Source organism: Sylvia atricapilla, chromosome 3 (assembly GCF_009819655.1).
Source record: "Sylvia atricapilla isolate bSylAtr1 chromosome 3, bSylAtr1.pri, whole genome shotgun sequence".
In the NCBI taxonomy this organism is placed as follows: domain Eukaryota; kingdom Metazoa; phylum Chordata; class Aves; order Passeriformes; family Sylviidae; genus Sylvia; species Sylvia atricapilla.
Genome location: NC_089142.1, coordinates 71352201 through 71377017, shown reverse-complemented (window position 1 = coordinate 71377017; position 24817 = coordinate 71352201). Strand labels below are relative to the sequence as shown.

General features: G+C 38.8%; 1 protein-coding gene across 1 annotated transcript in view; it reads right to left on the bottom strand.

The window, feature by feature from the left end:
• Positions 1–1212: 1212 nt before the first annotated feature.
• EGLN1 (egl-9 family hypoxia inducible factor 1) overlaps positions 1213–24817 on the bottom strand; it is a 35905-nt gene continuing 12300 nt past the window's right edge. The window contains exons 2-5 of the mRNA XM_066315727.1: positions 9426–9545; positions 7193–7329; positions 5775–5842; positions 1213–4014 (exon numbers count right to left, since the gene is read on the bottom strand). Of these exons, the coding sequence (XP_066171824.1) occupies positions 3950–4014; positions 5775–5842; positions 7193–7329; positions 9426–9545 (390 nt within the window). The 3' untranslated portion in view covers positions 1213–3949. The remainder of the gene's footprint in view (positions 4015–5774; positions 5843–7192; positions 7330–9425; positions 9546–24817) is intronic.

The window sequence follows — 24817 nt, the reverse complement described above, 5'->3', positions numbered from 1 at the left end:
ATCTTTCCCCTCTTGACCTTGAAGTGGTCAGCAAAGCCAGATGTTTTACCTATGATACAGGCTATCAGCTCTCAAATCTGCAAATCTCTTTTCTGAGAAACACCCAAGAGAAACACTTCATTTTCCCTGCTGCATTGTCTGATTTTACTATGCAAAACAATCCCCCTGCATATTGTATTCAACAATGTGATAATTTAAAAAACAAAACCCAAACGAGGTCTACACAGGATGGTTGCAAGAAAGGTTTCTTCCTTGTTCAATGTAAAACTAGGATGCGGAAGAGGTGCTTTCAACAGAACTTGTAGGAAGTTATACAGCACTGAACATGGAAAAAGCTTCAAAGCACTTTGGTGTCAGCTCAGTGCTGCTACACTGAGATGCCAAGAACCATTACCTTAGAGCAGAAATGAGCAAAACTGGCACCCAAGGACCAGGAAAGGTGCACTAATGCTGGAGACTCATCTGAAGATCCAGGTAACTCTTTCTGAACTTGCTGAAGACAGACAAGCACATCCAGCGGGCTTCACAAAGGCTAGAGTGATGTCAGAAGCACAGCCAGGCAGCTGTTCCTTTGATTATCATACAATCATTACAAAGCTCGTGAAAAGTGGAGGAATATTGCATGGTATCTCTTACAGCTTTGCACCTGCAGACTCTACCATTCTTCTGTTCTCTCCCAAGGGCCCATAACTCATTGGGAGCCATGAAAAACTCAGGAGATCCCATTGAACCTTACAAATCCTGTTTGAATGTGACTCATTCTGTACCTCACATACCTGTCAAAAGTGGTGAAAAAACTAGAGCTGACTCTACATCATAATTACTCTTCAGAAAGCCTAAAAAGGGTCCCGTTTCTGAAGGAGGAAATCATCAGGAAATGGTGACCACACCCAGGTAACTGTAGGGAGTCTAAAGAAAAAAAGTCCCAGATCCTTCTCCAGAGCAGAAACAGTCCTGATTTGAAAACAAAAACAAAAAAACCCGCACCCCCCACAAACAAACAAACAAACAAACCCCAAAACCAGCAAAAAACAACCCAAAAAACAAAAAAAAACCCAAAACCCCCACAAAAAACCCAACCAACCAAACAAACACCAACCAAAAACTAACCCCCCCAAAAACCCAAACAGAAACCCACCAAAAACACAACAACAAAAACCAAATGAAAAAAAAAATCCCAACCAAACACCCACAACAAAACAACCAAAATTCCATACCCCCTTTATCAGTAGGCATTCATAAATTAGTTGCTACAGAGCAGTTTTAGAAGTTACAAAGATTACAAATAACCACATAGTTTTCAAGAACCTTTATACATCATCTTTTTTTTTTTTTTTTAATTAGATTAGCTTTACAAGCAACTTGAGAGCTCTTTCATAATGAACACTGCTTTTGAAATTACACAACTTTATAGGCAACCTGTAAATGAATCCTGAATTTCTTTGCCTGCTATAGATAAAGGTCTCATATTTCACAGCCAGCTAACATCATGAATAAAAATAGCATTATGAAGCTTTATTTTTAACCAGGACTAGATACATACAGATCATAAGACAGTTTAAAAAATAGTTTTAAAACAAGGACCTGCTTGGTGATGCTCAAGACTGAATATTCAACCGACATGAAATGAACAGTTTCTAAAGGACATGGAAGAAATGGCTGACCTGATTTGTTGACCCTGTTGTAATGACTTACACGGAGTGAAAAATTAAGCACTTTTTAAACCTGTCTGGCAAGCACAAACCTACAGTGTGATTAGAATTTGATACGCTGTTTAACTGCAGCGGTTTGAATTACAGAGGGACTGAAATGAGTTTAAAGGCTCATTTCTAAAACAAAACCAAACTTCTGTTAAAGAATTACTAATGAATATGAAGTAGAAGAGGTGACTTTTTTGCTTGTTTCATTGGTAGCCTAAAAGCACTGCAGACCAGACAGTAATGAAGATTTGCACTCCTTGGCCAGGTTGGCAGAGGCACTTACAGTAAAGGTATCCTGTCTGTTTTTCTGGGAAGAAAAGAAGAAAGAGGAAGAGAACTGTACAGGGCAAGAACTTACTAAAAAAGGGAAAAGTGAAATCAAAACAAAACTGGGATTTCTGTTGGTTCTCCTAAATGATATAACAATACTGAATTTTCCCCCCTTCTGTCAGTTTGTTACTAAACAATTAGCTTTTTCATGTTTTACATGAACAATAGTAATGTTTTTAATAAAAAATTACTGAGCTTTCCATAGAAAGGGTCTCTAATTGAGTACAAACTATACAGATGTTAAAATTGTCACAAGTTGTAATATATACAGAATACTTCTGTACACTCACATTGTTTTGGCTAAGTAAGTAATAAGATAGAAAACTGCAGTGGGTAAGATGAACAACCCCCAGACTCCTCTAAATATGAATGCTGTCTTTGATAGATTTCTTTTGTTTTCTCAAGCTTTTAAAGCTCAGGAGAAAGAAAGGAAAGAAAAAGAAGAAAAAAATCTGTGTCCAAAACATCCATTTCTTAAAAATAAGAATATCACAGTTTCTGCACATCTCACTTTTATTTTGTGATGCCCCATCTCCTGGATAAAATAAAAACAATGTAAAAGAAAGCAAATGTTTTCTCACTAAATATTACCTCAGTATTGATCAAAGGGCATTGCCTTTTTGGGGAAATCCTTCAGCAACAGTTAATTTCAGAAAATTTAAAGATGTATTATTGCACAAGGAGCCTACAGAGTGATGCACTTCAGCTTCAGTGTGCTGAGCACCTCCTTGATACTATATAATAGATCAAGGTGTCAACTTACAGACTGCATGGGACACCAACATTTGAAAAGGACATTTTAAAAAGTGAATTTTAGATATTCTATTAACTTATATACAAAGGAAAGGGGGGTGGCAAGTATGTTTTAGAAAAGGGAAAGCTCAAAAATTTCTGTCAAGTAAGTAAGGAGGTTCTGGGTACCTCTAATAGCCTAGGAAAGCCCTTGTATATTTTTGTAACTTGTTGGTATTTACTAGGTCCCCAAAGCCAATGACAGCAATCGATAGTGTCAAGTTCACTTAGTGCCAGTCACTTAGAAAATAAAAAAAACCCCAAACATCCCCCCTACAAAACAGAACAAAAGAAACCAAAGGAAAAAGAAAAGAGACAGAAACTTCCCCTCTGTGGATTCAACATACAAAACCACGAACTGAATGTTACTAGTAGCAAGATACTGATTTGCTTTTGTTAATAAGGTTCAAGAGAACGTAGTCAAAAACCCCCCCAAAAACAATACAGCAGCAATCTTTAGAAGTTAAGATTAGTGTGAGATATGATATAAAACAATCAGATTTGTAGCTGGTAATTAAAGTGCTCCTTTTCTGACTTAAATTGTAAAAAAAAATTAAAGTGATTATCAGTACTGGCAACTCTTACATTAAATTAGGTCTTTCATGGCAGAGGAGAACAGTATGAATAGTTTTACAAAAATAGATCCATGTTATATTGGAGAGTACTGTAATTTTTTTCCTTTTTTTCAGTTTTTCTTTTTTTTTAAGACTCAATTTTGATAAACTGTACCTGGTCATACAAAAATTACCCAAAATTCAAACTTTTACCATATAAAAAAAGGGAGAGATGAAATGGATTCAGCTGGATGACAGGTCTGGCAAAATATAAGGATGGACAAATTCTATGTAGGGCACTTATTTATGTCCAGATGCATATGGTGTTTCTTACTGATTGCTTATCTTCTTCACATAAGCAGTCACAGGCCTGGAGTCACAATCACAGAGTACAATGCTTCAGCAGTCAAAGAACCTTCTTTTTGATGCAACATTGAAACACTGTTTGCTTCCGTATTAAGATGTTGGTTTGTTGTTGATTTTCCTTTAATCTTGTTATTCACATTCAGAAGTTAATAGATAGCATCAAGATTTCTCAGGGAGAATAGCAAGGGGAGTTGCAAAATCAAAGGCTTATAAAACATCTTTCCCAACTGAGTCAGAAGGTTTATTAAGTTCAACCCTCACACCTTTTTCACCTGCAGAAATATGAAAAGGAAAATGGTATTTTCAGCATTTATCAAGTATAGTCTAACAGTCTATATCACTTTCCAGAAAAAAGTTTTACTATCAAAACACAATATCCCATAAGGAAGAAAAACACACATATTCTGCATGGCTTTAGTCAGATTGACACTTACCCAAAAAATTAATAGTTTTCTATTTTATGATATTTTATTCTATAATTTCATATATTATTGTCAGTAGAAAATAAATCACGTCTTGCACAATTCTTGCTGCAGATACAGAGCAAATAATGCAATTTTAATTGGAAATGAAAACTGAAACCACAACAATGTGGTAATACAAATCCATTACAGAGCAAACTGATACTGAAGGAGAAGGATTTCCTCAGAGAAAGGATGATTAAACATTGGAATGAGCTGCACAGGGAGGTGGAGTCACCACCTCCAGCAGCATCATCTCAGTGCATTGTCTGCTTGATAGGGTGGTGTTTGGTCATAGGCTGGATTTGACAATCTCGGAGGTCCTGCCCAACCTACCTGGTTCTGTGATTCTGTGAAACTTTACAACCCAGCCTTCCTCCCTTAAGAGCCTGCAATTTAAGGGGACCCTGGAAAGGGAGCACCTTCCCTTCAGGCTTGAGCCCCCACCCCCAAACCATTTCTCTTCACTCCCTTTGGAAGGGCAGCTGCTAAAGCTGTGCAGAGGCAACAAAACAGTTCTGATCCAGCAAGGCTGGCTCCAGCAGCTGCAGAGTTGCACACTTGTGACATGAAGGCTGGCTTAGAGACACACAGGCTTCCTGTGGAGGAAAGGCAGGCTGACTGCCTGGGAAGTCAACTGTGCCCTGCCAGGCATGTGTCACCAAGCAGGAGGACAGCCTGCCCAGCTGGAGCTGAGGGGCTCCCTTCAAAGCCAAGCAGGAGCTGCACTGCTCTTGCCACTCCCAAAATGCACAGTCACCAAGAGGGACTGGACTGAACTGTACACAGCTCTGGGGCTGCTAAGGAGCTCCATACAGCAATGAATGGAAGTCTCAGTTGGAAATGACCGGCAAATGTCTTGAACATCAATGGTTTCAGAGTTCTTGACAAAGCCGTGTTCACGTGTCTGTGTGCCCTTGCAGGTACTCCTGACTTGGTTTATTTTCAAACTACTGTAACAACACAAAATTGTGATGGCAATTACAAGCATGACAGAAGTCCTAGGCCATTTCTCCTTATAACGCTAATTTGAACAGGAAAATTAGATCAACTTCCTCTTGGAGGAGAAGCCAGAGAAGGAAAACAGATGCTAGATAGCTGAAACTGGAAATTAAGGAAGTAAGTCCATTCTTTAATTACAGATTTTAATTTTAGGCTTTTGTTTCTACAGTATAAAAATTCTAGTCAAGGTAAAGTTGTATTCATTTGTTGAAGCCCTATATTTGATCAAAATATTTCCAGAGCTCTCAGTTCTGCAGTGACTTACAGTTTCTCGTGTATTTATCCTCCACATATATTAGGGAGACCAGAGTAGGGAGAAACTGTATCCCCCGTGTAAAAATACTAAGCAGCCCCAGGTCTCAGAGGAAGTGTAAGCAGGGCAGGCATTGACCTGGATTTCAAGAACCACTGCCCAGGAGGAGTTCAATCCCTGGGTCACCTTCCCTGTAAAACCTAGCTCGAGTTGTGCCACTTTCTCTCTCTTTTTGTGCAGAGGGTGGGCCAAGGAGATGAGGCTAGACTTGGCTACTCTTCCACAAAAAATAACAATGATACTAAGAAGAGCTTACCTGTTAGATATTTTACTTTAGCTCGTGCTCTTTCATCTGCATCAAAATACCACACTGTTATTGCGTACCTAAGGAAACAGAAGAAAAAAGCACTCCTGAACTATGAAGCAAAATACCAGAGAAGCACTTGACACGAAACACGACCTAAATTAGATGATACTTCTGCAGTCTGACAGAAAAAAAGTTTTCATAAAGCAAGCAGTGGGTTTGGGTTTTTTTTTTTTTTTTCCACTAGTAGGTATTATATGAAAAGTCATTGAAAGGATGACACTGATACTCTAAGTTTACACTCTTTTCCTAATGGGTTGCTATTATGGTTCTTGTCCAGAATAAAGTCTCTGCCCACACCACCTTGCCCTGTGACCTCAGCTTACTACTAGGTCAAGTTCATCACCGAGTCACACTGCAGGATCATCTTTTTTTGGACATTTGCCACAAGGGACAATTAACTATCTCTTCTTACATGGCTCCTCTGGTTTTCCAGTGCCCGTAGAGGATTTAAATACAAAATTCCAGCTATTGAGAAAAGACTTTAAGGAGGTTTTAGTAAATGGTATTTCACCCTCTGACTCTTCTGGGAGTAGAAAGAGGGAGGGGAAAGCAGTACAGCTTCTGGAAAAGCTGCAAGAAACTGCTGAAGGCAGCTTCAAGTTACTTCTTGCAAACATAGTTGTGTTATCTCACAGCTCCAGTCAATGTTCAGTACTCTGGCCATCCAAACATGAGCACCAGGAAGTCTGGATCAATGACTCAAATGATTTACTTATTACCACTATCTGGAAATGTCACTTATCATATGTGGGCAGTGAATGTGGCTACCTTTAGCATCAACCACTGCTCTGCATTGAGGGACAAAAGAGAGATCAAGTTTCCCTGGTGCTTCAGACTGAGACCAGCTCCTCTAATACTTCATAAAAACATCTGTGTATCAATGGTTGTTTCTGTTCCACAACCCTCACTTATTCCCAAATTAGAATATGGTAGCTTAGCCTGAAAATTATACTATTTTCTGACAGCTCCCTCCCAACAAGAGCGAACATGAAACTGAAGTACCCAGTCAATCTTCCAGTAACACAGTGGGGTGGTAAGAACAAAGGGAAAGGAGAAGGGTGTAAAGCCACTGCAGAGAAATGATAAAGATGGCACCCTTTGGCTAAGTTGGGGTCTGCTTACGGCTCTGTGTGCTCCCACCCAGTTCTGCCCAGCACATGCTCAGAAACTTCCCACCTACACACAGGAAGTTTTCTCCAAAGTAAGAGTAAGTGTAAGGCAACACTACAAACTCAGGAACATAGTGGAAGCCTAATCATCCATTAGCAGAAACAACTCCTTTGTGTCAGGTCATAATTCACGGTGTCAGTAATTTCTCATTTCTTGCTAAGACAGGCATCATGCAGTAGAGAGTCCATCACTCTTACCTTGTAGCAAATGCTGGCTGTACTTCATGAGGGTTGCGGCGATCAGACCAGAAGAATAGCAGTCTATCAAATTTGGGTTCAATATCAGCAAATTGGGCTTTACCTTCTGGAAATATCCGAAGGATGCCTCCATTTACCTACAAATGAAATATTTTCAAACAATGCTTGAGAGCTGTGTCTCATTGTACTTAAAAGTTCTGAATATCACACTTGAAAATATTTCAGACACTTGGAACTGAAACAAAAGCCTTTATCAGGTGCTGTAGAAATTACAAATATATGGTTTTTCTCTCAATACATTTCATTTAACAAAATGCTTAACACATTTTTCACTGAGTGATTCACAGAATGCTATGTGCATTCATATTTAAGTAAAAACTTAGATGGAGGAGTGCATTACCTATTAGTAAAAAAAAATAATATAAGATTGACTGATATTACACGGGGGGGGGGGGCCAAAAACACCCTGAAACAGATGAGAGAAGCATTTTATTTCACATCTGAGTTTCACCTTTCTCCATTAAAGAGATTATTTCATTTAACCGCGGCACAAATTTATGTGTAATTAAAATAAGGAAAGAGTAGGAAATCTCAAACTAAAGCTTGAATCTCTACTACTCAGGGTCAAGTTAGATATCTTCTAGGTTTTGAAAACAGTTGAACCCACCTATGTATGCCTAGAAATAGGCACGAGTAGGTGGGGTTAACGATATTTAAGTCACATTAACTTCTTCCTATTGATGGTGTTGATGTTGTTAAATTTAACTATAGATGGCCACCATAGACATTCATGTCATAACAGACATAACAGTGCAAGTACTAACAAGGCAATTTGATATAAATTACAGGGGCATCTGTGATCTAAGTCATCAAACAACTGACAATTTAGATCCATTTCTTCTCCCAAAGAAAGTCTGAGATTCTTTTTTCAGTAAACAATATACTTGGTAGTTTAATAATATATAATTTATAATAGATTTTGCAGGAAATTAACGCCTCTGCTCATAAATTAAATATTGAGTTAGTAAATTTTTCACAATTGTTGTAAAATGTAATTTGCTTAATTTCTATACTCTGGTATATGTTTTATTTTCCCAAGAGAGAAACCATAAATCAACTAAAAATGCCCCAAAGCTGCACTTTAAGATGATTAGTACAATCAGTACCTTTATATGCAAAGATGCTATCATGGAAAAAAAAAAACATTTTCTAATTGTAGGATTCAAATTGACATGTCAAAGAACACATCAGAAACAGGAAGCTTGAAGTGCATCCATCTGACTCAGATTTCTCACCTACCAGTTTTACACAAGTATGTTATGGGGGAAAAAAAAAGAAAAACCAACTCTCAAACTCTTATCTGCAGTTTGTGTTATCCATATCTGGTGTACACAATGCACAGAATCTAACTGCTCCTATGTATTTTTCCTTGTGCTATTCCCCTCAGCATGATGAAGCATCAGGAGTTTTATCTTGTTTTTTCCCCACAGATGATGAGAATAAACTTCTCCATCATTAATGGCAGAGAAATCAAAGAATTAGCAAAGCTGTCTTTGCATTATTCTTTCATGGTCTCAATACTGCCACTTAGCTACATCTGTTCTTCAAATCTACCTAGTCTCACTGAATCACTAGAAAAATCCTTATTAAAAATTCTCTTTTTCATAGCCACTAGTAGTAAATTCTCAGACCACTTGAACTGTGGTATAAATCTCTTCTACACCTTGTACCTATGGTGATACAAGACTTGTGCTGCTTTGAACTCTACTGATGTAGCAATGACTGTAACACTTGGTTTATCTGAAAATGCTCCCAAGTTACAGCATCTTTCTTTGTATAAGCATACTCAAATAAGCAAACCATAAATTCAAATTCAACAGGAATATAAGAAAAATTAAATTAAGAATATATGAAATTGCCTTTAATTTCTCTTTGTGTTTAGCGAGGCATTTCCCCCTTTCCTTCAATCTTACTGTCAAGGATGTCCTGCTGACATCATTCAAAACCTCGAAAATAAATGCTTAATCTCTATCTGCTCTCACTATCAACAGAATTAGAGAGGTAAAGGATACCCACAGTCAATGTAGTGTAAAAACACACCTAAAGCACAGAAACTAGAACACGAACAAAGACCTCAAACAAAGGTGCAATAACAAGTGTATATATATGTATGTGTGTATATATGTATATATATATAAGTAAAAAAAAATTTTAGAAAGAAATTATTGCATACCTTGGCATCCCAGTCTTTATTAAGATAATATATACATGTAACACATCTTCCATCTCCATTTGGATTATCAACATGGCGCACGTATCCTGTTCCATTGCCTGGATAACAAGCCACCATAGCCTGGAGTCAAAGAATCAAATACAAGAATTACTTTGATCTGCATGTGTGGGAAAAGTCTACATTTTATCTATATTAATTCTTAAGTAATTAATACATAAGCAATAGAAAAAATAAACCAGAAATAATGTGCAGAGGCATTTTAGCTGTGTTTTATTTCTAGTTAAAAACTGGTTTAGAATACAAACAGATGCTGACAACAAAGGCATGAAAGACACTGAGAGGAACACTAAATTAAAGCATGGAAGGTGGGCCTACTCTCATGTCATGACTAATCATTCAGACTTCCCTCCCCTGAATGACATAGGAGAGAGGAAGAATGTCATGTAGGTAATTTAATAGCTTCTCCTTGTGATAAGCAATCTTCCAGACTCAAGTTCAGACAGCTATCTTTTTATTTTTTTTTTTTCTCCTGTGTTTCCAATGCAAAGAATTCCTTCTCAAAAATGTTGTCAGACTATTATTTTAAGGAGACTTTTTGACAAAACCAATAGCCCATGTTACTCCATCATTCCAAGAGCATTCTTGGGCTTGTGTTTTGTCCTGTACATAGGAGGTCTTTGAACCTTTGTTGAAACAAACCTACAACAAAAACATCCTTTTTAGTCAAGAAGTGAGAAATGGAAAACAGACACCGAGCAGTGATCTGCAATAACCTTCTGACATCAAACGACTCCCAGTACAGCAGTGTATTAAACTTCCCATGCTGCACTTTGCTCAGCTGACTTGAAAGACCCTGGAAGGCGATTTCTGAGTCTTCAGACCTGCGGATGTGCGTGTGAAACAAACTGGCCCTTGCTCCCAGATGGCCTGATTAGCTTGATCAGCTATCAGAGCACACGGCTGGTTCGTTGCACAGCACATCCCTCTATCCATATTTCTTTGCTAGAAATATCAATTATTTCAGTTTTTTGAAAGAGATCAGAACAAAGTTTTCCAGCTCAAGTCACCCACTGTCACAACACTACTCAGATGTCTGCAGTGACAATATTCTACCTGCAAGAAATTGCAGCATGAACTAAAAAATGAAACAAAAACCAAACCAACCAAAATCCAACAAAAAGGTGAGTTTCTACCAATAAAGCAACATACTGCTATTCTCAATGACTGCCTGCTGTATGAAAAAAAATGTAAAAAACTTCTATAAACAAACATTCCTGTCTAGACTTAGCCTGGTTAAGTTAGAACTCTAAGTCAGACCTCTGCACTGCAAACTCTTTCATCTCTCATGTAAAGCACAAAAAATATTTTCCCAATAAAGTGATTTTTTTTTGCTTTATATTGGTAATTTTAATTCCTCCCCCTTTAAATGCTATAAATAAACCTTTCCAGAGTTTGTATTACTTGCAAGGACTGACAAGTGCAGTACATTCAGTGCAGGCAGCTGGGTAAACTGCTTTGTGCAAACTGAGAAACAGTTTGAAGTACTTGCAGTTCAATCAGTAAAATATTTGCCTATCACATGTAAGCAGAATGGATTTTGCTGCAGTAGCAACCTTTCAAAAATCTTTTTTTCCATATATACTCTACTAAGGGAAACAGCAGTTTTTAGTAGCTATATCTAGGCAGAATCAGAACACAGTATCTGCCAAGCTGTAAGCCCATGACTCTGAAGAATCCTAAAAATAAAGCCAAACTTCATTCACATCATTAGGAAGTGACTATGCTGCATGAAGGGTACTCAAAGGGTACTCAAAAATACAAAATACAAATAACAGAGACACTTCAGCTTTCCAACTTCTTTACTGTAATCATAACGCCATTATCATTACAGACCTCATGTTACGAAAATGTTACACATATCAAGAATGTGATCCAGTATTTGGCAAAGTCGTGACTTATCAGTTTTGCTGCAGGAAGATAAACCCACAGAAATCAAAACAGTGAGTTAAAGATACCAAATAATGTAATAGGGTTCTGTAATTTCCTTTCATAGGGAGAAAAAAAAGGGAAGAAAACAAAAGCAAAGCTGGGCTGGAAGAGGAAGATATTTGGTTTCCACTGAAAGCCAACATTCTTGACAAAATCTCCCATGTACAACATAAATCGTACTAAGCTCTCGTGGAGCATGAACAGTGCTGAAAGCAGATCCAGGTCCAATTCTGTAACAGTATTCCTAATAACAGGAAAGTTTTAATTTAAGGGGCTTTGCTGAGAGATATCAAGCAAATCAGTTAAATCCTGACACTAACTGTTGCTCACTATCTGTGTGAAAACAGCTACTAAGTCTCTCAGAATGAGGAGAACTTTTGAGCTCAAGCAGCTAGAACAAGACTGTCAATTCTCACTTTAAGAGCTAGACTCCAAGGCAACAAAACAATATTTCACACCAGGCTGCTGAAGAAAATGAGATCAGCAACATTTTTTGGAATGTCTGTGGCAACACCAGTTATTACCAATTTCACATAAAGAGCAACCATATTCATTCATTTCATACAGTCATTTGAGTCTAAAATACTTCCAATGTTTAAAAAGACCTCTTGGTTTTGACCTTGGAGTCTGAAACTTCTATCATCAACTCCAAGTGATGAGAAAGAGTTTTGTTGTGATAACTTTTCTAATATGCATTTGTTATGACACTGAGAATGACTCAGCCCTTAGCAGTAAATTGGAAAGTAAACAAATTTGCAACTCAGCTGATGTAGGATAATATACATTGCTTTTGCCATGTCCCCAATTAACCTATGATAAGGAAAGGTACAAAATGTAACCATTTATCAGACATGGGAAATACATTGCTTTGTGCAACAGTATGAAGTGACTTCATGCCAAACTGTCATGTAGTGCAAGATTACCCTTACATGGAAAGGACAAGAAGCGATCCACATAAATAACAAAGCCTTTGTTGTTGTTTTAACATTTTACAGTACGAATAAGCAAGCAAAGACAAATATATTAAGAACAGAGAAAAAATTATGTCTGTGACTTCTTTTTTTTCCAAACACTGCTAGTGGCAGTCAGTATAGCCAGGCATTTGAGACCTGAAAGTCCAAGATTTCCTAACATTTTTGGGCCATGAACAATAAAGTTGTTAACTTTCCAAAACAAAGAGCCACCCGTCTCATCAGTTGTCCCATAAAAGTAATCAGTTAATTCAACTCAAGGTATTACTCGCATTTTCTCAACAGAAAAGGAGCCTCTTCTTTTGCCCTTCTTAGGCATTATCATTTTTAGGAATTCAGTAAACTTACTCTCTACAACAAATGTATTTAAATCACACACTGGATTTGTTCACTCACAGGATTCCTGTGCCAACACTTTTAATATTAACCTTCTTTAACCCAAGAGCGTACTGTTTTAGGTTGAGCACTCGTGTCTAGCACGAGTGCTGTCCTAAGACACCCCCTGGAATTCATGAGTAATCAAGAAAGCATGAAAGTGCCCTCCCCACACTGATATCTGCCTAACTTATGCCTATCAAATCTGAAGTACTCACATGCTAAAGCTCCTGCTGATCACTCATTCACATACAGATGGTCTGTTTGCAAACGTCTTAAGTCCAGAAAATAAGGCCATCAGCTCAAATAAGCAACATTAAGTTCTTAACAGAAGAACTAATTGAAACCACAGATTTTTTGCTAAGAATAGGCATCCCTAATTCCTCTAATTAACAATAAAATGCACAAAGGTAACATCAGAGGGAATAAACCATAATCTATACAGTTTTTTTCATTATGTAAAGACACATCAGCTAAGACTCAGCCCTGAGAGGCACAGCACAACGGTGCAGCTGGAAAGATGATTTCATTTGGGACTAGTCTCCGCCTCCTTTCACACAGAAGTATGACAGCCTCTCCCATCTATAAAGAAGGAAAACTTACAGATAAACAAACTGAAGCTTTTTCTCCTATTCCTATCCTCTCCATTCCTCTCACTGCTGGATGCCTGCAAGCTTAGGTATCCTTCCTTAAAAAAAGGGAAACATTAAAGCAAGCTTAGGAAAGAGAGGAGAATACCAGTAACATGAGAACACAAAATTCCATAAGGGGGGGAAAAACCCCCCCCAAAACCACAAACATATAATGGAGAGGATGCATGTTCTATTAACTTATTAAACAAATATATTAAATATATTAATATCTAAAGTTTATTGTTGAGCTCAGATTAAAGCTGCATCGGTCAAGGAGATGTCACTTCTGCTGTTTGCTGAAGGAACTGAAAATCTCAGTGAGCAAAACAAGATGTCTAAATGCAAGACCGATGACTTCCTTCCAAAATTTATCAGATGTGCTCACAAACACTTCACTGGAAAGCCTTGGCATTGGATATCTGACAGATTATTCAAAGAAAGAAAGAAACCTCACACACCACTGCAATGAAGAATCAAAGACAAATAAAATCAAATTACAAAATGACCCAGCCCTGTTTGGGCTGTAATGTGTTTCTATTTCAAAAATGTATTAATCCCTGACAAACAAAGAGTTCTGAGGAAATACATTTCACTTTAAGTACACATCAGGGTGTGACTTCTTACCAGTTGAACAAAGTAACAGTCAAATCAAAGGAACAAAAGACTGGTTTAGTATCACCTTCTGTGAGCAGGATCAAGATTACTGAACACATGCTAGCATGGTACAACTTGGCTTGGATTCATAAGTCTTCTGCAAATCCTTCATAAGCACAGACAGAAATTTGCAACAGAAAGAAAATGTCAACAGGGACAAACTCCTGTCAGCCTTACCCAAAACAGAGCAATCTAAAAAAGGGTAAAATAAATCTGAGACACAGCTAATCTAAGTATTTCTATACTAACTTCCATCTGAGTAAAATTTCTAGTTGGTATCCTCCACGGTTTAGTAAGCAAGGCTAGAGAATCAAGTTTTTAGACATGTCAATGTTGTGAAACTAGAAAAGCTGGAGAAAATATCAGGCCCTGCAGAGATTTCCTATTAAAAATTTATGCCTTGCAGTTATCATCAACTGGAGAACATACAAGGGGAAAGTAAACTACTACTTAGCAGCTTAAAAATTAATCAAAGCATTACACATCCTCAAGAGAAGAAAGGAATCTCTAAGTCAGAAACTAAAATAAAGAAAAAACTGACATGTTGCAGTAGCTTTGAATCACTGATCTTTAAGCCCTTTCTCCTAATATTAAATTACACTACAGCCATTCAACTTGTCCATTAGCAAAGGAGTTTGGAACCATTATTTTCTTTTGTATTTTTTCTCTGCAGATATGGTAAACATCCAGCTGCAGAGTAGAGGAAAGAAAACCCCAAATACCGAAACAGAAACCAACAGCTCCCTACCACCTAAACTAATAAATCCTGCCTACAGCTGCTATTTGTGCCATCTTCTTGCAAGAACAGAGTAAGCTGTCCTTCAGGAAAAGTCCAAGCAACTGAAGAGCCAAGGATTACAAACATAGGTCATCCTTTCTTGTATTTTTGAAGTTTTAACAGCAAAGTTGGAAAGCTGGCAAAGCACAGGCAAACTGAACTAAGAACAGAGATGAAAAATGAACTTAGACAGGAAGGGAGAGAGGAAAAACTGAGAGCTGACATAGCTGCTTACACTATTAATAGAATCAGCACACAGCTATGTACACGGATTACATCTTCCATGACCTTCTAGGGAGTTCAGTAACCTGACCTACCTCCCTTCTTCCCAGGCTTTTCCATACAATTGTCAATACAAGACTTCTACTCGCTTTGGACAGAACCACATTTCATAAACAATCATATATAAAATCAAGCAACATAACATACCATACCATCAAAAGTTTTGCACAACCTACTAATACCTTAACACATTGCTTATTTCTAACTTGCCAATCAGATGCTGATTTCTCAGACCAAATTTCGGAAAAAGCTTTGCCAACCCAGTAGTTAATTCCTCTCCAAGTCATGGCTTTATTCCTGTCTTCATTTTTATGTGGCATTTACCTGCTCACAACATTCACTTCAAACATACTTATAAACTGACACAAGCCAGAAGGCAGCAATTTTCATGCTGGTTCAGTGGTTTACATTCAGCTTAGCTCACTAGGCCCAGAAGAGCCACATGAAGTTTGGACCTAAACAGCTTGAATGTAACCACGGTGCCGCTGAGCAAAAACCAGCTCAGGTATTTTTCACTGTAGCAACATCTAGTTTGGTAGATCTTTACCAAAACACCTCTCCCTTTACTATTCAATTCTAATTGTGCTCAACAGTAGGACCACACAAAGTTCATTTTCAAGTATCATTGCTTTAATTCATGCATGCCCATAGACTCCAAGAAATGCTTTTCAGCTCTTGAATTGCTGAAAAAATGTGCATATGATTCCAGATGATTCATCAGTTCTTACACACGGCTCAGGAAAAAACACAGAACTGCAGTTGCTTAATTCTGATATTCAGGAAATGACTGCACGTGGGATGTGCTTACACTTCAATGAATACATCTAACAAACAAGAAATAAGATAGAGAAGCTCTTATGAAACTATCAAGCAAGAGGCAGGAGGAGATGGTATTGATACACAACATGGGGACAGTGGAAGGCATGTTTCTTGCATGGAGGCTTTGACTGAACCCTGGGGAGAGCAGGACAATTGGAGAAACACTTCTCCAAAGGTGAACTCTCGAGCAACTGAAACCAGTGCTAAAGACAGACATAACAGGAAGATCTAAAAGACGCTTCCCAGCTGAAGTTCTGCAGCTCTCCCTGCTACTAAACTGAGATGAAAGTGCTTAAACATTTATGAGCTTCTTACTCTCCTATACCTCAACTTACAAAGCTGCAAGTCTCAAATCTCCAAAGGCAAAGAGAGGGCTGAGTCAGCTTACAAATGGCAAGGAAAAAGAAAGATTGTATCTTCTGTAACACAACACAGTGGCATTTTCCAGGCTGCAAGCCAGAGTAGGTGGGACCTGTCTATTCTCAAAACGGTGCCCCTTTAACCAAAAGGTACTGTTTTAAAACTGAGTCAGTGAAGGCACTGCAAATACACCTGCAGTCCTTCAATCTTATGAAGTCCTGGTTCCCATTAACTTAATCTAACTGTTTATCAGGAAAATAAATTGAAGTTCAAATCTAAAAAGGTACACAGAGAGCTGTGCACTGGCTTAAACAGAGTAATTTAAAAAAAGTGAAGTTTATCTAACATATCTCTGAATATAGACAATGTCTTCAAGTTTAAACCATCTGCATTCCCTTAAAAAAAAAGAAAAAAGGAAAAAAAAAGGGGCAAAAAAAGAGCAGCATTTATATTAGCACATCCAAGATACGTCAGTACCTCGAAGTAGTAATAGCTCCCTCCCCTAAGATTACACTTAGCACATTCTGATAGTTTTGATATAAAGTCTAGTGCAAACTTCAAAAAACCAGGTCAACAACACAGAACACACAAACAAAAAAATCCCATAGATATATTTAATTTGGGCTTCCCAAGAAAGTAGATAAAAAGCACTGTTACCAGAGGCAGAAAGTTCTCTCTTAAAACTGTGGGGAGCAAACACAGGATTGGCTTGGCAGCTAGGAAAGTCCAAAGCATACTTTGATTTGTGTCAGTCTAAATCTGTCTATGGTATAATTAAATAAGTTGACCAATACATTTCAGATTCAAACAACTGTTGAATAACGTTAAAGAGGTTTGTAGAATTGGCAGGCCTCCATGGCTAACTCCCCATTCCCTTCAAGAGATGCAGACTCATGACTCACTGTTTTGGCACTGTATAAAAATTCGACAGAAATAAGTCAGTCAACACAAATTTTAAGACTCTGTTTTTAATTGAACACCATAATTTCTTTGAAATTAAAAAAACCTCAAACATTTAGAAAATAAGTACGTTGAAACTTTTTCTCCCCAAGATGGGGCAAAGCTTTCTGCTTACACATGAGACTACTCAACTTCCTAAGTTTCATCACTGCCCATTCAAAAAGGGCACAGAGCAGCAACATCTTTAACAACTAAAGACAACATCTTACACAACTAAAAATAACGTAACACTAAAGCAAATTACAACAGTGCACTAAAATAGTATGAAGTTAAGTCTCATTCAGCTACATCACTTAAAATATATTCTGACAGCACTTTGTGTGCAACAGATTTCCAGAGCCAACCATATGACATCAGCAGGCAAACTGATGCACAACACACAAAAAAGCATGGTTACTTACTTTTAGATTATTGTGTATTATCAGTGAATTTTTTCAGTTGTATGAGATCTACTGGGTAAACTTTCAACAACTGGACTCAACCCTAAGGGGTCTTTTTCAACCTTAATGATGCTGTGACACACTACCCTAAAAATAAAGCATGCATATTTAGCCCAAACATCAAGGCTGGGGACTTCTTAGCACCAGGAGAGGTTGGGAAGGAAAAATACTAAGGATTAAGGTGGGCAAGAGGTGGTTGGGTTTTTTTCTCTTTAAACCAAACCTTACTGTATTATCTGTGGAAGTAAATGGCTGAGAAATTTGCCATTTAAAGAATGTCCCTCATAATTTCTGCCATTCTCTCCTCAAAACTATACAAACTGAGAAGCCTAGAATTTCCTTCCTATAGAAGACAAACCACACACAATCATTTTGCTAACTACTAGGACGGAGATTAGTTTCTTACTTCTGTTGTGGTTTCACATTTGCCAAATTTCGTTTACCAACGGGGAGATAGGATTTTGGGAGAAAAGTGTGAAACAGGCACAACTTAAAAGTAAAACCAGATAGATTTTATTAAGATACACTAAAGAAAAAGAGAGAGAAAAAAAAAGAGACATTCAAACACCTTCCCCTCCACCTCCTTCTGTTCACTTTTCCACTCAACACAAAGATAAAACTATGATTTTCAGTCAGCTGCCATCATTGAAACATGATCCTACATCACCTTGGGAGAGGAGCCTCTCTAGAGTTAAGGAGAACACACTACAAGAAAAGGTCTGGTGGCTTTCACAGATCTGCAACCACACGGAATTTTTGCCGATTCTGTGCAGTCCCAGCCATAGAACAGTTTCCCAAGCTGTTTATGGGTTTCTGCATGTTTGGGGTATCGTTTTAAGAATGCTTTTCTAGTACAAAACAAGGATTCTCTTCTATCTCTGAAATTGTCTCTATCTTGAAAGAAATAGAGACCTCCTTATTCCTTCTCAGGAGCCAGGGATATATCCTACTCAAAATTCTCAATTAAACCCATGTATGTCAGTACACACAACCCTTGGCTAGAACTTGCATTCCCCCAAGCAGCATTAGGATATTACAAAAACAGTCCATTTCCCCATAATTCACATCCAGAGAAGTCCAGTCAAAAATGTCCACTTCCTCCATCCCATCTCCCAATAGTCTTTCTCAGTTCTTTCACTGACTTTGTCTCAATGCTGTCTCTCTACATTCTACATTACTCTGTCTTCCGTGGAGGAGGGAAAAAGAGTTAATGTCTTTGCCCAGAGTCTTTTTTTCCTCCTCTCCAGCTGACTCGCAGAACTTCAAGGTGATGATGGGGGGAGGAAGGGGGAGAGGGAGCATGCTCAAGAATGCTGATGGACGAAACCTCCTCCACCCCTGGTCAGATCTAAAACGACTCAAACTTGGATCAGCTCCCTGGAGCTCTGGAGAAAAGTTCTCCGAAGTCTCTCCTCCCTCGGACCAGCGGCTCTGGCAGCCAAGCCCAGAGTACAGCCACCATGGCCCCTGGGGCAGGGTCAGACTGCTGGTCTGCAGTCCTCCTCCTCCTCCTCTCCCCATCAGAGGAGCTGGGAGGGGACAGAGGGGACACGGCCAGCCCCGGCCACCGTCCCACAGGCAGGGCCCCCCCTGAACTCCTGACTGACCAGGTGATGTTAGCTCCTTGCCAGCCAGAAAAGGAAAAGGCTGAGTCACTTGGGACTTTTGATTTAAGACTGGGTTTCCAGAGGCGTAGAAAACACTCTTATTCATCAGCCAAGCTGTCAATCCATGCTAGAACTTTCTTAGGAAAAAAACTTTCACATTCATGCTAAACCACCACAACTTAAAACTGCAATTTTGTTTTTGTTTTAGGGAAGAAAATAGCCACATAACCAAAATTTAGCTAGTAGGAAAGGTATCTTTATATAAATTTGAATGTTGCACAGCTGCATGGGAACAGGATTTTGTGTTTAGTAGTATGGTTAGCCCAATACTTAGAAATACTTGTGCACTGTAAATTCCTTTAAGTTTAGTAAACGTTCATGTAGATGCAGTAAAATGTCCCAGTCTAGACCTCAGGTGCCACCTCTAGATTTTAACCACAGAAAGATTTACTGTCATAAACAGTATGCCAAGGAGAATGATCTTAAAACAGGTCTTAAGGCTATTTTCAAGGGGACATATGTGATTCAGCATGCCCACAGAACTCCAAACTTCACAACATATACTATAGCATTCATTCCTACTATTAGAGTCTAGACAATTCTTTGAAATTATTTATGTATTATAGAAAAAGAAGCAACTATGCACTGAAACGCTATTAGACATTTATTTATGGACAGATTTGGTTTACAGTAGCACTGCACAGAAGTCTGACTAAGGTTTAAAGCCAAACAGCAACGAGCAGCCTGTAATATGCTTTCAAGCCACCTACAATTTAAATGCAAAAAGTGCTGAGTCTGCCCATACTTTTTATGGGCTTTCACACATAAATTGTCTCCATCCAAGCCTTTCCTTACAATCCCACCACAGTCCTGTAATAGGGTGTCTTTCCCAGCTGGCATAAACAACACTTAGAGGTTTTGTTGTTTTAACCAGATCACCCAGTGTATCCAGTTCAAATGCACGCCGGCATTAAACAAATCTACTGGTATTCCAGCTGTCTCAGTTCCCATCAGTCCTTGGGCAAAGCCTCGAGGAACAGCTGAGGCCATGCAGCACTACAGGCTGATCATAAACACCAGGAGCAGGACTGCTGACGTTGGCATACCAAGTCGGAAAACTGACTCCCAAACCCACCCCTTCTCTGTATGTCCCAGCGGAGCCAGCCATGTCATTTCAGGTTAAGGAGGCATTCTGCTGCAGTGGGGAGGCTGGAAAGATCTCAATGTACCCCAGCACTGACTCCAGGGAGGAAAAAACACCTGAGGAAACTGTCTGTGCTAGTCTGGCTGATAGAAAAGCCCCAGTGTCTTCTGAAATGCCAATTCAGCTGACCATACAGTGAGTTTATGTTCATGGCAGCAACAAGATCATCTCTAGGTTAGGACCTCCTGCAGAGCTCCTTGGTGCTGCTTCAACAGGCTTTTTGCCAGTCTCACCATCAATCACAACCACTGGCCCAGGAGACCAACATGATGGAAAAACACACCACTCTCATGTCCTGGAAAAAATGGAACATGCTGACTTATCAACTATAAATTGTTAAAATGGACCCATCTGGTTTGTTGCAAATCTGTTCATACTTGGCATTAGGAAGCTGCTATGAGGAAAACCAATCCAATCAAAAAACTTACCTCTTTTCATCTTTACTACTATTTCAACAACAAAAAATAGTATTTTTTATCTTTCTATATCTATATATATTTCAAATTATTCACCCTTCCTAAAAGGCAAGTAGGCTTCTCCACAGATTAGTCCTTTCCTGTGAACAACAACTAAAAATCCTGTTAATGTTAAGGAGACAAGGCTCCTGTCAATCAAATTGGTCATGACTGTCTATAACTCTACAAGCATTGTGGTTAGAAGTCACATGTTAACCTTAAACTCCAAATTTCCCACTCTAAAAATCAGAATGTGACGGAATCCAAACTCCACACAAAGTGGTGATGTAAGCAAAACAGTCATGGTGAACAAAATCTGACAGGAACAAGAAAGCTTCTCTTCAACAACTTTGTCACTGAGACTTTCCCCCCCCTCTTCCAAGGCATCCAGAAGAGCACAGAATCAGGACCTCGCAAATGCTCTCACAGAAAGTCAAAAATCTCTGCATCAGCTGTGTTAGCATGTAAGCACTTACATACTCTTAAACCTTCTTACAAGGGACTGTATTTAGTAAGAAAGAGAAGCACACTATTCCACACCTCATCTAGAAATAATGTATTTCAAGACAGGACATTCACACCTGCATTTTTTTGTGTTTCTGCAGAAAGGTTTATCTGTATGTCCCTAAAAATCCAATCAGTAGAACCTTTCCTGGTAAACCAAAGACCAGCTAGGACTTTGCAATCTACAGTACACACTGGGGAGAGATTGCAGGCATTAGAAACAGTAGCCTAGATCAGAGGTATCACGTCAGACCAAGAGGACTGTTCCACAGCACATATTTATGCAACTTACATGCAAGAGCTGCAGAGCTTAAGCCTGTTCCCAGCTTAACATTGTGCTAATTAAAGAAAAAAAGAGGCAAGAGTATAATGGATGACAAAGTGTTTGCCTCAGTCTGCAAATAACTCAAAACAACTCATACTCAAGGCATGAATTTCTTATCAACTCAAGCAATAGCAGTGGAAATTACTGATGGACAATGTACAATGAAAGAAAAGGAAGACAAAAAATAGACACCAGAAGGAATGGCAACACTGACAAAAGTCTGCATTATTGAAAAGGGGAAAGCGATGCCGAGTATCACGAGAACTAAGGAAGAAACAAAACAGCCGCCAATTCTAAAAATCTTGGATTCCAGAATTCTATACAGTCAACTTCCCCTTCAAGTCAGCAAGCAACTACTTTAGATTTCAGGATTGGCAGAACTAGTCTTCCAGGCAGCGACCATATTTTCCAGTAAAATTTCTACATAATTATTGGAAATAAACAACAGATCTCCTAAAACACGTATCTAGTACTGCACACTAACGCTGGGTAGCAGTTTCTAAATAGGAGATTGCACTTCAAGAAATTATCTGTGGGCAGCCGATTGATTTACTAATTTCTACTACATGTAGTAAATGGCCCTGTATCTTTATACTAAAGACACTACAGATCCCAAAACTTTTTTCGCATCCTCTTGAAGTCACACTTTGAAGATGGGCAACCAAGAAGAGGAAAGCTGATTTTGAAGCCAGAGAAAGGCTGTAGGGAAGAACAGGGAGGAAGCGAAGGAGTGGGCAATTTACCTGTGGACAGTGGATTAACTTGCCAACCATGTGCTGCAGCAATGAAAGGAGCAAGTCCCACAGCACGTGGGTCTTAACTGTGACTGCCCTGCTACTAACCCCATGAAATCAAGCTGCAAACACGAACAAGTGAGATACCTCCGCTGTAATTGTTTCGGGGTGTCTTCCGGGACCTTAATGAACCACATCACAAAACACCTTGGACATTGAAGGTTATTACTGTCAGCACACAGATTTGCAAGCAAAGATAAGAAAAAAGCGGCTGCTCCATGCACAGCACTGTGCTCAAATCCACCCACTGCGTGCAGAAGGCTGCTCACATCATCTGTACTCCAGGTAAAATGTTCACTTGGAGTGGCCTTGCAAAAAGCTACTTACCTCTCTGAATGCCAGCTCTGCCCTCAAGTCTATTGCTCAATTTATCCCCCCACTTGGTGCACAAACAAGTCAGTAAAAAGACATATATTTTATTTCCAGGATCAATACAAGCAATGTGATATAGCTACCACAAAGACAACTGAGAGTTCCTCCAGAAAGCAAGACTTCCTCTGTAAGACAACTCTTAATTAAGGGTTCCCAAACAAAGATAACTGTTCCTTAAAAATGAAGGCTACATGATGAAAAAAAAAAGTGTAACAGACTTTTCAGAGGGAAAAAAATCTCAAAGGGACTCCATCTTCCCATCACTGGCAAATTCTGTTCCCTACTGAGCCCCTGAAGAATTCCATCACTCCCTCCAGAAAGCTGTTCCCAAAGGGAAGGGGTGGAGGAGGGGGAGGAAGGCAGGGGGAGGCATGGGGGGGTGGTGCATTGGAATTTGTGCTCTTCAAAGGCAAGTTTTCTCTGGGGTTTTAATATGGAGCTATTATAAGTTGAATTGCAGAACTCCAACTCTCAATGGTGAGGAAGCGTCATTTATTACTAGCTTTGTCTTTCAGTGGGTGTGTTCCTTCAAAGTAGCAGGATGTGAGTGCAGAAAGAGTAAAAGACACAGTAAAAACCAGAAATCTGCAAAATTCAAGTTACTTTATGAGACAACGAAACTCAAAATAAATCTAGTTGATAGTATCTTCATCTACACTTCATGTCCAGCAGTGGAATATCATTTTCCATGTTTACAAGGTCCTTTATAAAGATATAGGACTAAACAGGTAAAAATAATGTATGTTTATCTTATTAGCTCTTACAATATAATTTTGGCATAGCCTTGGCTCATGAGTGAGACAACTCCCATTTTCTATTTTCACTAAGGAAAATGACAAAGTCAGGACTCCAGTATAGGAACTCCTGTGTTGTTCTTGAGTCTGTGCCAGGTGTTAGGAGGCCTTCAAGAGTCATTACATGTCATTTTGTCCAAGCTATAGTGGAGATTAAATACAAATTTACTCAAGCCATTAATTTTAATGCCAACATCAAACATTTTTAAATATAAAGCACTTGAACCATGGATTTTACTTCCAAGACATTTCGTAATAACAAAACAGGCAAAGGAAAGACCAATAAAATGGCAAATTCCAGTTGCAATTTCACTATATCAAATTAACCTCCTTTTAGTGAAAAATGAGGTGTTACCAGTGGGATTCCCAGAGGACCTGTACTATTTCTCTATGACCTGGGAAAACGGGGTGAAGTGATGGTGTTTATCTGCAATACCTAAATATGCTGCAGTCCCCTCCCAGCCCTGCATGCAGAAAGGCACACAGAGGGTGTAAAACGAAACCAACTGCCTAAACAACAAAATGGGAGGTGAAATTCAGGAAAGTGTAAGTGTGAAGAAAGACCCCCTGGGGGGGGGAAAAAAGCTTTCTTATACAGCAATGTCTTCTAAACTGGATACCATCACTTTAGGAAAGAAAAAAAAAAAGCAGTAAATACAGGCTGTTCTCCCAACAACTTCATCTCAGCACAGCAGAGGAAGCAACTGAAGTGTCATAAATCACTGAACAAGGAAAGGCAACACAGAATACATCACCCTGCCAGCATACAAAATCAGGATATATTTGTACACACTAAATACTATGCTTCTGCTTGCCTTACCTTGATCAGCAGAACCAGAAAAGCTGCACAGAGGTGCAGCAGGAATAACTAGAATCATGAAACCACTGGATAAATAACTAGAATCAGTACCCACTAGATAAACACTAAAAAGACTACAATTCTTCAATTTAGGAGGGAAAGCATGTCAGCTGAAAAAAACCACATGCAAACAAATGCCAAATTTTTTAAAAAGAATATGACAAGTCAAACTACTGGGAAGTGAGTTTTCACAATACAGTCTAGGAGACACTGAAATC